Source organism: Drosophila serrata, unplaced genomic scaffold, assembly GCF_035046125.1.
Source record: "Drosophila serrata isolate PLE 108 unplaced genomic scaffold, ASM3504612v1 contig_217, whole genome shotgun sequence".
NCBI classification, from domain to species: Eukaryota; Metazoa; Arthropoda; class Insecta; order Diptera; family Drosophilidae; genus Drosophila; species Drosophila serrata.
In genome coordinates this window covers 1,796,260-1,811,392 of record NW_028257115.1, presented here as the reverse complement: position 1 = coordinate 1,811,392, position 15,133 = coordinate 1,796,260, and the positions used below count along the sequence as shown (strand labels likewise).

At 41.5% G+C, this 15,133-nt stretch overlaps 2 protein-coding genes and 1 long non-coding RNA gene across 4 annotated transcripts in view; 2 read left to right on the top strand and 1 right to left on the bottom strand.

Annotated features, from left to right (window-relative positions):
• Window positions 1–15,133, top strand: part of LOC147644210 (uncharacterized) — a 229,456-nt gene that overhangs the window by 163,452 nt on the left and 50,871 nt on the right. The window lies entirely within an intron of this gene.
• Window positions 5,634–7,617, top strand: LOC110188856 (uncharacterized). Its single transcript, XM_020958762.2, has 3 exons — window positions 5,634–5,767; window positions 5,825–6,070; window positions 6,272–7,617. The coding sequence occupies exons 1-3, from the start codon at window positions 5,695–5,697 to the stop codon at window positions 7,429–7,431; spliced, it is 1,479 nt and encodes a 492-aa protein (XP_020814421.2). The 5' UTR covers window positions 5,634–5,694; the 3' UTR covers window positions 7,432–7,617.
• LOC110188825 (putative serine hydrolase) lies at window positions 9,304–12,527 on the bottom strand. Its single transcript, XM_020958716.2, has 2 exons — window positions 12,213–12,527; window positions 9,304–10,481 (listed from the first exon to the last, which is right to left on the bottom strand). The coding sequence occupies exons 1-2, from the start codon at window positions 12,276–12,278 to the stop codon at window positions 9,456–9,458; spliced, it is 1,092 nt and encodes a 363-aa protein (XP_020814375.2). The 5' UTR covers window positions 12,279–12,527; the 3' UTR covers window positions 9,304–9,455.

Sequence of the window (15,133 nt, the reverse complement as noted above, 5' to 3'; positions counted from 1 at the left end):
AAAGTGGTACAACATTACGACATTGTTTTTGTGCTTTCCATGATTTTGAAGTGCTATTGCTTTCTATCGAGATGTTATGCTTGATTTCACTGAGCTAAACCAGCAAATCATGTAATAAAAACAATTTAAAATAAAATAAAATATGTATAATTAAGGTATTATGGTACGGGCATAATGTGTTTACATTAAGCAAGAACCTCTATCCTATATTCTTAGGCTTTTATCGTGAATATTACACAACTTTAAATGCTCGTTTCCGGCCAAGACAATCTCCCTCGTTTTTGCGCTCTTATTTCCTTCCTCCATCTTACCAAAGTTCCTTTAAATGCCAAATGAGCTTCCGTTTTGGGCCAAAATACAGCCTCTTTCCCAGTCTTTTCTCGGCCATAACTGGAATCCCAAAGCCAAATAGAGAATCCCAGGGCTCAGCAAATGTCCATCCATTCGACTTATTACATAATTAATAATTATAAGGGAGGCGGAGGCAAAGGCAAAGTATTTTAATAACCCATCACATCACTTGGCCCACTCAAGTTTCCACTTTGGCACATGCCACATGCCACATGCCAAAGTGGCAGGAGATGGAGAACCTTCTCCTTAAGGAGTGCCCAAAATCAATGTGTGAAACGTGCTAATTGCGGCAGCTGTGCAAATTGTGTGCGCCGCCTGGCCATTTGATAGTTGACCATCATTTTGATGGCCTGGCCCGCAAGGAGCGATGCTCTGCGGATATCTCTAATGTGTGCGGTCAGAGGAGGAAATAACCAAGACGAAAAAAAAGAAAAAAAAACTAATTGCCAAGTTTGTGAAGGAAGGGGAAAGTTTTGCATAAATGGCGGTCCCTCGTCTTGGCTTTCATCTCAAACTTCTCTCACTCTCTGGGCCGAAAAACTACGCAACTGGGCCGAGAGTGTGTGTTCGAGTCGTAAAAAATGGCAGTGCCGTAACACGTAATGAGATACTTCAAAATGATGTTATTGCTTTATTTATAGCGCTGCATAAAAAGTAGAAGTTGAGAAGTGAGTTAAGGGGTGGCAAAGAATGTAGGCTCCTGGCATAGGTTTTTGTGGGTATATTTCTTTTGGGAGGCCTACCAGAACAGGCTTCATATCCTTTTTTATGCCCACGTGGATGGCCTGTAGTTTTGTTGTTCGCACAATACCTCCTGTCACTCTTTTACAGCCGCTTTTGTTTATTAAACTTCATCTGTCACACACGATGCTGCAGTTAAAGACAAATTTGGGTATTGAAATGGGGAGAAATTTAAAAGTTTTTTTTTACAAAAATTATAGATATATTAAGGATATTAATAGATAGATCATAGACCATGAAAATAATCCTTGTATAAATAGTTTTTTTCTGGGCTTTCTTTCTCTTTCTGAGCTCATACTTAAAATAAACGTATTTTCCCAGAGAGTTGAGGACTTTTTAACAAGAAAATCCTAATTGAAATCTTATAAATAAATACCATACCCTTTATCTTTATGTGTTCCTAGAGGTAAAAATTTTTAGAGGTAAATATTTTACCGTGTATAGACACAGTGGCATACATGAGAATCTACAGGAACTACCTAGCCCATCACAATGGGTGCATAAATCTTATCTGTTGGCAAATAAAAGCTGCAGCCTGGCGTTATCGCTGTCTCTGTTCCTTTATCCATACCCGTCTCCCTCTCTCTCTTTTTTTTCTCATTTTCTTTCTCTTTTCCTCCCCTCTCGCTCCCTCTCGCTCCCTCTCGCTGTCTGCTGCTTTATGATTGTCTCGGATTGGCTAATAACTTTCATGAAACTCGTTGAACTTGAGTAATTGCCCTGGCTTCTGACGCTGTTCCTAGACACTGACATTGTTTAGATAAAAATAATTCTCATTCATAAAATTATTCATGACCCGCTGTTTGATTAAAGGCTACCCAGAAACATGAGCAACACGAGCAGCTAAAAAGAGACAAGAGTAAAAAAAACGGAGAGAAAGAAAAAATAAAAGCAAAGAAGGACATCAGAGGAGTTAAAGCGGTCGACTAATAATAGATGATGTCATGCCGTCGTGGAACATGTTTCCTTGCTCCTTCTTTCATTTTGTGTAGCAAAATTTTAATTGAAAGCTAATACCGGAAAGCAAGAATTTTCGCAATTTTCTTAATCGTCAGCAGGATGGAGAAGCGGCGTCAAAGAGTTGATTTAATGAGAGAGAGAGATATTTCCCTTACTCTTTCGATCTCATCTCCCTATAATGGTTGGCCTTCTATTTTCCCCATCAACTGGCTGACTCATGAAAAATTAACACACAAATCGCACGGGGCAGACATTTAAAATGCACTTTGTTGCAACTGGCATGGCATAAAATTATTGCAGAAACAAAAATGGTCAGCGATAAGAACGGCCAAAGGAAAAATAAACCGAGAAATTAAATTAAAAAGAGAGCAAAGAGTAGTTACGACTTGGTGAATACCTTGTAACAAAAAAAAATACAATCTTTTGAATAAAATAATAGAACCCTGCCTTAAGAATTGTAATTATTTCTTATATAATATAATATATACAACCCAGACTTTATAAACTGTTCGTCAAGAGCTCATACTCTTCTTACCACTGGGTATTGGGATAATGCTTTCGCCTTGACTTGCAGTCGAATGCTTTAAACTGCATCAATTTTAATGTAAATATGCAGCAAGGCGCATTAACTTTTGCTGCGCTCTTAAAAATTACCATAATTGCTGGGAGTCAGGCGAGGGAGCCAGTGGAGGGGCCTATGCTGCTGCTACCACACTCTCGGTCCTCGGTGACCCCACACTGTATGTGGCAGGGAAAGTGGGGAAAACTTTAATGAAAAACGTCCAGCACTTTGCACAATTAACGATTTTTCATGATTTCTCACCCACCCGCACGCTCAGCCACTGCCCGGCAGGCAATTTGCATAAATCAGGGCAAAGTATCTGTGACACATGGAGAGCACGCCTCGTAGGTGTGGTTCTCTCGGTGGAGCAGCCAGTGTGTTGTAGTGGCTCTGAAAAATGTTTACACATTTGCAAATGTCTGAAGGTCAGAGGTGAGGAGGAGGGTATGGCACACAGCCCACGGGCCCAGGGGCTGTGCAACATGATTTAGGCGTTCGCCGCTGAGTAATTGTTGTGCGGCAGTTCAGTGGCTCACTAGCGTAGCTTTAATTTAATTTATGCACAACTACAACTGCAGCAGGAACATCAGGCACAGGCACAACAGCAAAAGCAACAATAAATGCGGCGGAAGGAGCGCCCTCCGCCTTGTCAAGGGGCCACTAAGTGGCCGCTTCAGCGAAATTAAATGCACTTTCCCGGTTGTTGTCGTCGTCAACGCAGTTGTTGCAACCACCGGTCAATGGGTATTTTAACCAAGGGTATATCAGCACAGGAGGTATTATGCATTAAGCACTAATTAGTTAAAGCAGAGATGCTTTCATGCTAAAGGAATATATATACATTTACTATGTTCTGTATGATGACTTTCACCTGCATAAAATTGGTCACATTTTGCAACTACTTTGGTCAGCTTTCTCAAGCTGCGACCAGCACCGGCAAGCTTAATACCCTATCTTTAGCTTCAGGTCATTCAGGGTACAACGTGGGCAGCTCTGCTAGAGAGTACGCATTTTAAAAACTAAGGCCTTTAGAAAAACTATGATGTTAACACTTAATATCGCACCTCTACAGTAAAAATAAATCTATAATAAACACAAATAAAACTAAACCACACACTGCACAATAACTATTAATCGGTATAGCAAATAAACCATTTAAAACTCTTTACACAGTATCTAAAAATAAGTGCAATTTTATTTCCTTCACTTGTCTTCCTTGGTGGTGCTTAAATTATATTACTAGCCATCAAATGGTCGATTCTTGGCCATTAGAAATAATTTAATTTGCTATTATTCACGCTGACTGCAAGTTGCAGCTGCCTCTAAACTGAATTTATTATTATGGCCGCACAATGTGTTTAGTTTTATGGCCCAAGACGTGAAGTGTTTACGCAACAGCAGCAGCAGGAAGAGCCATCAGCAAGACTGCATTCCCCCGGACTTATTTAATGCGTAATTACAGCGCAAATCTTGTTAAGCAGTCGAAGAAGCTGAAAAGGCATGCGAAATTGCAAGATAGATACTCGTAGCTGGTCCACTTCGGAGCAGTCTCAAAAAGGCAACACTTTGCCACAAGCCGGGGAAAAGGCCAAAGGGTGCAGGACCAAGAGCAAGAGCAAGAGCTGGGTGCTGAGAGGCAGCTTAGTGTTTGCTTCATTGAATTCATAAGCGTCTCGAAAAGTAAATCCTAGTGAACTTTAGCAAAAATCCTTCGCCCGCATCCGAGAGGATAGTGGAAAGAATAAAAAAAAAATGCAGCTAGGAAAATCTCAGAGATAAAAAGCTAAGGGGTAAACCGAGGATTTTCCAACCTCATACTCTCTGCTCACCCATCCTGCGGGTCGTCAGAAGTCAATTAACTGCAACACTTGCAACACAACTTCAACTAATTAGCGTGATGCTGCCTCAGGTGAAGAGACTGATGAAAAAGAGAAGGAGCGAAAAGATACACACTCATATCATATGTATATAGAGTACACCTCATCAGAGACCCCTCGGGGGGACTCAACAAAATACACACACACAAAAAATGTGCAGAATGCTTTTGGGCTTGCGGTAAATAAGAATGCACTTAACGTCGGGGTTTTAGATGAGGATGTGCATGATGAGAGCACGAAATGGGTGGCCATACACGGTGGCTGTTGTTTTTGGGAGTGACTTTTACGAGAGCAAAGTGTGTCAGGTTAATTCGGGTTAGTTGGTTGGGGCCAACAGGAAATGCTCACAAAGATAGTGCACATATTTTGTTGTTGCATTTACTATGATAATGATAATATAGAAACATTAAAGGTTACTTAGTTTTATGATGGAATATATATTAAAGAGGCTATTAAGATAAGTAAATCAAAATGTATAATTTAATTAAAAAGAATCGGTATATTCATAGATACAAAATGAAATCTAGTTATCAAATTAAAAGCTGATGATAGTAACATATGTTTTAATACATTTTACTACAACCTATATTTCAGCGCTTGAAATCTATATTATGTTATAAATTATGGTAACATTTTGATAAGAGTCATATAGTGTCATCATGATAAGAGCATTATTAAACTAACATGTATTCAGTGTGGGAATTAATCTGCGCACAAATACTACACATTAATAATAGTGAATGATTTATTATAATGCTATCGTCGTTATCGCTGTGGTTTAACAAAGTTGAAATCCGAGGGGGGTATGCTATTTCTTGTTTTGCTAAATATAGTTTCTTCTCTTCCAATTGAAACTAAAAATATCTTGGTTCCTTGCTTTCGCAACATTATTATCATATCACGAAACCACTCCCACACTTTTTGGTTCGCTTCTTGAGGTTTTTCTGTGGCCCATCCTCAACATCTTCATCATCATCATCGTCGTCATGATGAAGAGCGCCGTTTAATTAGGGTGTCGCTTGTACCGCTTCGGGTTTTATCTTATCAACTCCCTTGGAGACACATTCGCGACAAGATGCGATATCGAATATATCAGGGTGATGATAAACACCAGGCACCTGGAGTCAGCATCGGATGCATCTCCATTTCGACTTGGACTCCCGCTGGGAGTGGTTGTTAAGTGAAAAGTGAATTTCCGTCCGAATGAAGCTAGCAACCAGGATGGATGGAGTGTGGAAGCGATTTATGGCCATGTTGTCGCTTCCGGACTTACTAGGTGGGTTCAGTTTCTATATATATATATTTCCGACATACAACCTTTCATCTCCCTCAGTCTTGGGCTGCTTGTGGGCCAGTGGTTTCTCCTTGGGATATTACACAAAGTCTGCCTATGTGTACGATAACCTTTGGCCCCATTGGTACGCCTTGGTGGGTGGCATCGTTTCCTTAGCTCTGGCCTTGGGTTGGACCCTCAGGAAGCATAAGAAACAGCAGTACAGCTACGATCATTACTATATCATATTCTATGGATTGCTCTGCTCGCTGATGGGAAGTTGCTTCATGCTCACCAAACAACTAGGTGAGTGAGTCATTGCCAATGAATGAATGGAGTTCCCAGTGAAATGATTACCTTTCCAGGTGATAAATCACATATGATAGATAACGTATTTAGGGTATTACCAGCTTTGTTAATGGGCTAATTGATAACATGATTATTAAATTATTGCTATCTCACCTGGGCCAATGAACAATAATCCTCCACTTTATGTTAATCCTTTAGGTGTTAGCTACTACTTCAGCTTTGTGGGATTGAGTGTCCAGTATTTGGCAGGATTCAGCTATGTGAGTCTGCGATGCGATGCAACCGGCTCGAGACCCTCAAGGATTGCGTTGGCGAACTCTCTATATGCAGGTGGAATGTCCACGGGATTTTTGATATTCAACGAGATGGAACCACAACGTTGCGGATTGATTGCCTTGGGGATAAACCTGCTGCTACTTTGCCTGGTCTGTCTCAATGAGCTACTGCATCACACGGGCTGTATTAATTACAAAGAATCACGGGATTTGGTGTTTAATCTACTTAACGAGGAGCGGATGGTCTTTCTGCCGCGTCAAGCCATTCTGGCCCAGTTTGTGGGAAGGACGGACTACACCCTGAAGGATAGCAGGCAGTGGTTGGTCTTGCTCCTAGGCGGATCGTTGGTATATCTCCAGAAGAGTTGCCTGCTTTACTCGCCCACCTACATGCAGTTGATGTGGAGCTCCACGGTGGGATATCTCCAGAGAACTCAACTCTTTGTACCCTTTGTACTGTACGCCGGCGGTACCAGCTTGGCAGCTCTGCTCCTGATGCGATATAGCCCCAAGTTGGTGTACCTACTCTTTGGATTCATTCAGATGACATTGATAGTGGCCCTGCTATTCATCTACAGTGAGGAGCAATCGGAGCATTGTTTCCTGTTCCTGTGCCTCATATACATCACCATGGGAGTGCTGTCAAGTCAGGGAATACACTGGCTACTCGAGTGCTCACCCTTCCTCTACACAGAGCTGGCCTTGGCTGCAGGATTCATCCTACAGTTGGTCGTCCTGGAGAGTTGCAAGTATGAATCGTATGCCACGGACATTTGGATAGCCCTGCTTGTAGGCAGTATTGTTGCATTGGTTCTCACCTCCCTGGCCATTGCGGTGGTGCAGTGGCTCCAGCCACAGTCCACCAGCTTGGTGGATGTTAGGAACCGCCTGCTGGGCATCCGGCGACAGCCGCAATCACCAGAACAGACACAGTTCTGGCACACCAACCAGTTTCTGGCCCACAACAAGCCCGCCCATCAGCTGCAATCCGTTCAGCTGGACAGGAGCCGGGTATTCCAGCAGTATCCGATCAGTGGCAGTGACATCATCACCGACAATCCCAAGGCCGACCCTAAGTTTTGATAATAAAGTGTTGCACTTTAAACTCGCAGTTGTTTCTGGTCCATCAAGCGGAATCATTACTCACTCGTTGTGGAATTGTCAATGGGTTTACTCTGTTATTTATCTTCATTGCTGCTTCTTACACAGAGAGAATAGAATTGTCGTGGGTTCACGATTTGGAAATAAATACGAACACATTTTACCCAACTGCTACATTTGATCTATTGAGTCGTTGAATTACTTAATTGCTTAATTTTTTACTTGTTGAATTTTTGTATTTATAAATATAAAAAATTCGCAGTGTAGTTCTATCTTTGCCTTTGCTTTTGTGAAATTTCAAAAGAAAACCACAAATACACTTAATTCCTATCTACTGAAACAGATGTTAATCAAATGCCCTAACCCCAGAAAACATTGAAAAGTAAATCCCAGCTTGCAAATACTCTTTAATTCCCCTCGGAAACTAATTTCCATACAAGACTTATTTTAACCATTTGCCATAAAACATTCAGGCGCTGCAACTTGGCTAAGAAATTTCCTGTTGCCTTGTAATAAGCCTTTCACAGAGATTATTAATTATTTATGAGCCGGCATTATGATTTGCACAACTTGAAAGAAATTAAATCTCGCTGGGAAAAAGTCGAAGAATAAGGAAGGAAGGAAGTATAGCTTTTGAGCTGATGCTGCTGGTGCTGGGCAACGTTCGTTAATGATTTTTATTGATTTTTAAGCAAATTAAATTGTGCGTTAACCGCAAACTGAATTTATCATAAAGTCGCTTTATCAGTCGACTTGTGCTCCGCTCCTCTTAGTTCGCATAGCTTCTTCCAGCGGCGGCCTGCAGCCTTCAGACAGAATTTTTATTGCCAAAACATTAAACATTTATATCCGCTATCAATTTCGTAACGACGGAAAGAGCGTAATCGCATCTCGGCTGTTGCTGGGTGAAATTTTTCCGGTTCTACCTAATTTAATTTACGTAGAATGCCGGAGCAGGAGTAGAAGTGGGAGTAGGAGTAGGAGTCGGAGCAGTAGGGCCGCAACGTGCAATGGCAATAAAAGCGTTAAATTTGTTTATTTTTTCAAGCCCTGGCAGGTCCGCAGGGGATCCTGGCCCGCAGCGCAGGACTTCCCTTTTTTTGTTTTGGAGCATTTGCCATTGGGTCTCGGGTCTCGGTTCGATTTCAGTGTGTTTTTTCATCCGTTCTCCCACCGGCTCTGCTGTTTAGAGTGTAGCATACCTTCCGGCGCCCGCTGGAAATCCTCCCACACGCTGTACACACAGGATATAACCACCTCCTCTGCTCCGCTCCTTCGCTTCTCATCCGCATTCCTTTTGTTTTTGCCTACCCATTGTTTTTAAGTGGATGCCGGCGCACATCCTTTGTGGCAGCATCAGCAGCAGCAGCAGCATCACCAAAAGGCGAATGGGGCCACCAGTTCCAGTTTGTCGAACCGATCCCCTTATCACTAATGAAGTGGCCAATGAACTGTAGCCCAAAAGATTAAAGCGAAATTAAATGGCTAACCGAAAATTGATTGATCGAAAAAGGTGCGCAACGCAAAAACCCACACGAGTCGAACGAGTGAGTAAATAAATGAGAAAAATTATTCAAACCGATTTAGGTTACGGCCAGTCTGCTCAATATGTTGTGTGGTTTGGGCGGTGAACAGATATAAAAAGGTGTACCACAAACCCAAAAAGACTGTCACTTTTTCAATGGGACAAATTTACAGCAGTTAACTCTCAAAAAATGTAGTTTTTGCTATGGAAAATGTGGTTGATTATGGTTTGAGTTTTACAATTCATGAGGTGCTATCAAAAAATAAATTCAATTAAATGAACAAGCTTTTGTTATAGTCAATTTTTAAAAATTCAACACATAAAGTGAGTTATTTAGGGATATCATTTTATTTATCAGTTAACACACTGTTTCCCTTAGTACAAAAAAAGGGCTTTAATGAAGCATCACATTGGCATAATGAAATCGAATATTATTTTCCCGATCGCACTGCTAACTCAGACTTAAAGATGCTGGCAGCAGCTATAGGTTGCTTTTTCTCTTCCTTCGCTTCACATTCTCTGAGTCCTCCACGGCGAGCTTAAATTCCTTGACCACCTCAGGCAGAGCCTCATCCTGCTCATCATCCACTGTCCAGGTCTCCAACTGGGGTGGCCTATGGCGCATGATAAATGGATTAATGATGGCAGCCACTCCAACGGCATTGTTCAGGTGAACGTGATGGGTTCCCTGCACCTCGTGCAGTTCAAAGTGTGGATTGTTTTCCCGCAGAATCCCAATGACCTCGTCGCTCTGCTCATCTATAAAATTAGACTCGGATCCCTTGATCACGCAGTAGGGAACATTCCGGATAGTTCTGGCCAGTTCAGCGGCAAAGGGTGGACTCGTATGGAATTCTGTGTAGTATTTACAGCGACCGTCACGTGAAAAGAAGAACTTGGCCGGGAACTTGGTGGATCTGCTGATATTACGCTCCAGTATGTGATGACAATTTTCCAACTCCACCGAATAGTCGGAACCCTTGTGAAGGACCTGCTCCAGCTCGGTATAGGTATACGCAGGTGGCTCCTGTCGCTTAGCATTCGCGAATCTCTCATCCTCCACCATATAGCCCTCGATATTGGTGCGCAGGTAATCGATCTGTGAGGCTGGCTTCCTATACCGCGTCTTCACAATATCAATGCTCACCAGCAGGTCGGTGCGGTGTGGATAGAGGGAGGCAAATATGAAGCACAACATGGCGCTCATCGAGTGAGCCATCAGTGACACCTTCTGCCAGCCGTACTCCTCCATCACGCGCAGGATCACGCACAGGTAGTCCACGAAGTGGTATGCGATGCCCTCGGGCAGCTTCGAGGAGTATCCGTGGCCAGGCAGGTCGATGCACAGGACACCCAGATGTTTGGGCAACAGCGGTAGCAACTTGTCCCACGTGCCCAGATTGTCCAGCCAGCCGTGCAGCGCCAGGATGGGTCGCACCTGACGGTTGCCATACCACCTGCCTACCACATAGCCCCATGGCATGTCGATGCGAACATCCATTGGCTCCTGAAAAAGGCACACAGAGAAAAATAGTTACAAATTCGATATAAAGTTAAGGTGGGAAGTATATATATATATAAGAAATTGATTTATCAATTAATCAAATTCAATATTATTGTAACTATTTGGTGTTTTTGAGATTTATTTCTGATTAGAAAGTATTTACTCTATTTTCTGTGTAAAGAAACGAGTGGCAAAGAGTTTTAGAAAAGCGATAGAGTTGGGTTTATCGAGCGGGGTGCAAACTGGCGGGGACGGGTTTGTCCTGCTTGTTAGCTGTTAATTGCCAGTGGGCAACTTGGTAGCAGCTCTTAGCCTCCTGTCAGTCACTTTATTTGGCTTGGTTGGGTCGTAGGACCTGCGAATGGCAGCAATGGTCTGAAAATGTACCTCTAGCATTTACCAAAGTCAATTTAGGCGTGGCCTTAGCCAATATTTGAATGAAGCTTTAGCGTAATTTTTAGAATAACAAGTTTATAGTTTTTAATTGTATAATTTACTTGTTGTAAATGTCTTGAACTCCATCAATAAATCCTGTCATAATGCATAGCTCATTAGCTTTGACAATGAAGGATGCACTACTTTCCTTCCATTTTCTGAGAGGCACGTGTCATATGGTCATATCATTTATCTCCCAGTATGCATATGCGTACAACCCATCTCGATTTACTTCCCCATTCCCTGGTACTCAAAATACAAACTTCAACTCGGACTCTGAACGTTTTGATCAATTGGTTTATGTGAAAAAGTTGAAGCGGTTGACAACTGAGCGAGTTTTTCGGGCCCCGGGAGCAGGTGTCAATTGATGGACAGGAAGGAGGCCCCTGCAGCGCCACGAGTTCCTGTTGGGGTGACAATTTATCATCTAGTTTTTCCATTGTTTTCGGTCCAATCGATAAGCGATTGTGTGTCCCTTCCTTCCTTGCCTGTCTGTGTGAAATCCACAGCAACTGAGTGATGCTGCTGCACATGCAAACTCCCAAAAAGTTTCAACAAATGGATTTTGCCGCCGCAGAAAAGAACTTTTGCACGCTCACTCAGCATGAAAATTAGCACACGAAAAAACACTTCCAAGTGTGACGAAATAGTTAGTTAGAGCTAAAAGTTCAAACTTTTACGAAGCAAATGATACTTTGATGCACTCCTAATGAGCTCCATAATCGAGGAAGGCAATATTTTTTGTTATTAAGTTAAGGAGAAAGGCAATGTCACTTGTCATAAGCAACAGTCATTTTTTATGTACGTTTCTAGAATCTAAACCAATTCTTGCAGTGTTTATACTATACTTGAGTTGAAAGCTTTAACTAATCCATTAAACAGCTTTCTGGAACTACATTTTTATCCCTCACTGCCTGATACTTTATCTCTTATGTTAAGATCGTGTTCTTTTGATACACATTTTTTATGTTTTTGGCTTATTTTAAGTGGTAGTAACTGCTACTTATAGCCTCTCAAAAAATAATAATAAAAACACACATTCCACCGGTAGCTGATGGCTCCAACTAGACATTGACTTTGATTCCGCTATTACGGAAATCTTATCAGCTTCGAAGAGTCCAAAGCGATAAGAGTGCAATTCCGTTCAAAGGTAAAAAAAACACAGACGGAACCGCTGGATTTTCATGGGAAATCTACACGTATTTAGACCGATAAACTCACGGAATCGCATCATATAACATTTTTAATAACCTTTCATGGCTCACAACAGTTGGCCCTCATTTGGAGCCATATAATTACCTGGTCATGTTGCTCGTTTTGTTTGCTGTCACCTCCTCCACCGGCTGATTCTGATTTCGATGTCATTGTCGATGGCTGGCAAGTGACACAATCTCCCAACTAAATCCGACACACGCGTGTCGGAAAATACTATATAAAATTAATAATAATGACGCGAGACAGGGAAAACTTTTCTATTTTTGTGTTAATAATAATAACTAAATTAAAGAAAGACTAGGTGTGCAAGAGAAGTGGTCACCAGCAGCGCGTAAACAAAACTAAAGCGTGTTCCGCCACAGACGCCGATTAAATGCCACACACCGTTGATGTGAGTCTGAACTTTAATCAGGCATTACAAAAGCAAATATCAGGAGAAGGTGTCATATTAAGAGAACTAGCTGCAAAGAGAATATACTATATATACAGAAGAGAGCCAAACTGAACCGATCAAGCAAGAGCTTTTGTGCTTAGTCATTAGTTATTGCGATAAAGAGTGAGGGAAAAAGCTTTACCATATTCAGATAGCATGAATAAATAAATAAATAACCAAAGTAACTACAATACCCGCTTCGCAAAGGGTCAAAGTTCAATATATACATCAATGAATAGGTAAATAAGTTTATGAAACCCTACAATTATCATTAAAATATGTTACTTTCACAAGAAAACAAGGCAAACTGCAAATGATATGCCAATAAAGTCAAATTGTTGAGTTGAAAAACATTAAAATCTACAATAAAATGCGCTTACGAGTTTTCACATACACAAAATAATGTATTCAGGCGGAGAAAATCTCATGTTTACGCAGATAAACATAAATATTTATAGAATTCATTCGGTTTCCCAAAAGTGACCATCAAATAATTGATGCAAATATGCAAAACCTCATAATGCCAAAACCAGAAAATAAAATACTCTTCAGTATATTGCTTTTTGATCAAACTCCAGAGATAGGTAAGCCAGCAAAAATGCCAATTTCTATATTTTATTATTAATTTTTATGAGATTTGCACAAAAAAACAGTCAAGAGCTCCACACACACACACAACGCACATACGATAAAAAGGATAAATTCGTTTTGTGAGCGCTTTTTTATGCTGCCCCCTGCCATCGATTCAAAAAAATTAATAAACGAACAAATCAATAAATATTTATTTAGCTCTTGTGGCGTCCGGCCTCCAGAGTTCAACCTCAAATGTTGGTTGGATCTTTTTTCTTTTAGGATAACACTGGCCAAACATATTCAAAAATCCGGGGCCGTCGACAAGAGTTTACACAATAAATGTGTTTAGTTTCGATTCGATCTCTCTTTTTGTATGCGCTAAATGGAAAAATATTTGAAAAATTCTTTTCCAGCCGCTAGAGGGGCCAGTGGTCCAAATCATAAATCTTCATGGAGTGCAAATTGAATGTATCGAGCGACCACTACCAGCGATAGTTGCTCCCCAGCGCCATAAATAACGAATTGGAATCATAAATCTGGTTTGGGGAAAACTATGAAAAGCTTTTTTAATTTCCAATGCAATTAAAGCAGCAGAAGGCCAGGCTCAGGATGTGGATTCACAATTCGAATTCGCAGTGGAAGAAAGGAACCAGTCGTTTAATCAAATGCATCTGGTGCTCACCCTGGCCAAGTGGCGAAATCCTGTTAGCACCTTACTCGGCCTGCTCGACATTTTGGCTGGTGGCCGCTGCAAAATCAAATTACGATGCATGCGGCTGGTGGGGGTCACAGTTCACCTGCCACCATGCGGAATTGGGAATTGGGGTTTCATTCCGCCTCCTTTACTAATGACATTCGAATGGCATTGGCGGATGCAGGCGCGCCCAGTCAACTGAACTTGGCTAATGACCCGAAGGCAACCCACTCTGGCCATATGGGTTACATAAATTATGGTAGTACGTTAATCAGTTTTAGATTTAATAACAAGCTAGTAATTAAAAGGAATGTATTATCTTTAAGGTCGGAATATAGACAGTCTTGTAAGGAAATGATAGTATATTTTTCTATAAGAAAGTCAGCTTGCAAAGTATTGTTGTTGAGTTGCTTAATCCCAATTATTAGTTGTTAAATTCCCCTGAAAAACCTCTTCCGTCCAGTTAAATTCTAATTTTGAAATCGAGGCTGATACATTCACTAGGAAAATGTTTATTTTTAAGGTCGGAATATAGACAGTCTCGGTAGCTTGCTAAATATTATTGTAAGGTTTCTTTAAGTTTGTTTAATCCCAATTATTAGTTGTTAAATTCCCTGAAAAACCTTTTCCGTCCAGTTAAATTCTAATTTTAAAATCGAGGTCGGACTTGGAGTTGAAGTTGAAGTCGAAGCTGGGGCCAAAGTTGACTGAGCGGAATGAAAGGTGCGGTGACAGCGTTCGTTACAGAATCATTTGCACGCCTCGCTTGGCCGCAGATTTACACTTGGTATTTTCTGGATTTATGCCAAAGCAAAGGCAAGCAAAAGCAGCCAGCCAGCCAGCCCCGCCCATACGCCCATCAGCGACGTGTCTCGCCCTAATATTGTTGCTAGGTGTAAAATGCAAAGTAATGGGCTTGAATGCGCCTGCTAAGGAGGCCAACAACAACAGGGCAGGAAGGCAGAACGGCATGAAGGCAGACCCAACAGGCAGGCAGGCAGCCAGGCCAAGGGGAGTCCTTTTGCGGGCTAAAGGAGCCTCTCAAATACCCTTTAATTGGGCTTGGAATTTTCCCAGTTCAGCAAATTGAATATCCAGAATTTACCTGGTTTTAGTTACTAACTTAATCTGCTGACTATATCTTTACAATTAGTACTGGATGTTATCCTACTAATTGGCCATAAATAGAGAATGTAAACGTAGTGTTCGTTGAGGAAGCTCATCATCATCCTGCTGTTGCTGCTATGTGAGTTTTCTGGGCTCCTGTTTCTGGTCTCTGATTTCTGGTACCCTTTTGTCTGGCAC

What these genes read in the sequence shown, in the direction of transcription:
- LOC110188825 (XM_020958716.2), bottom strand. Translation starts at nt 12,278, where the DNA reads ATGACATCGAAATCAGAATCAGCCGGTGGAGGAGGTGACAGCAAACAA. An exon ending in AAAACGAGCAACATGACCAG is followed by an intron (nt 10,482 to 12,212) that starts GTAATTATATGG and finishes TGCCTTTTTCAG; the next exon opens with GAGCCAATGGATGTTCGCAT.
- LOC110188856 (XM_020958762.2), top strand. Translation starts at nt 5,695, where the DNA reads ATGAAGCTAGCAACCAGGATGGATGGAGTGTGGAAGCGATTTATGGCC. An exon ending in GTCGCTTCCGGACTTACTAG is followed by an intron (nt 5,768 to 5,824) that starts GTGGGTTCAGTT and finishes CATCTCCCTCAG; the next exon opens with TCTTGGGCTGCTTGTGGGCC. An exon ending in CATGCTCACCAAACAACTAG is followed by an intron (nt 6,071 to 6,271) that starts GTGAGTGAGTCA and finishes TTAATCCTTTAG; the next exon opens with GTGTTAGCTACTACTTCAGC.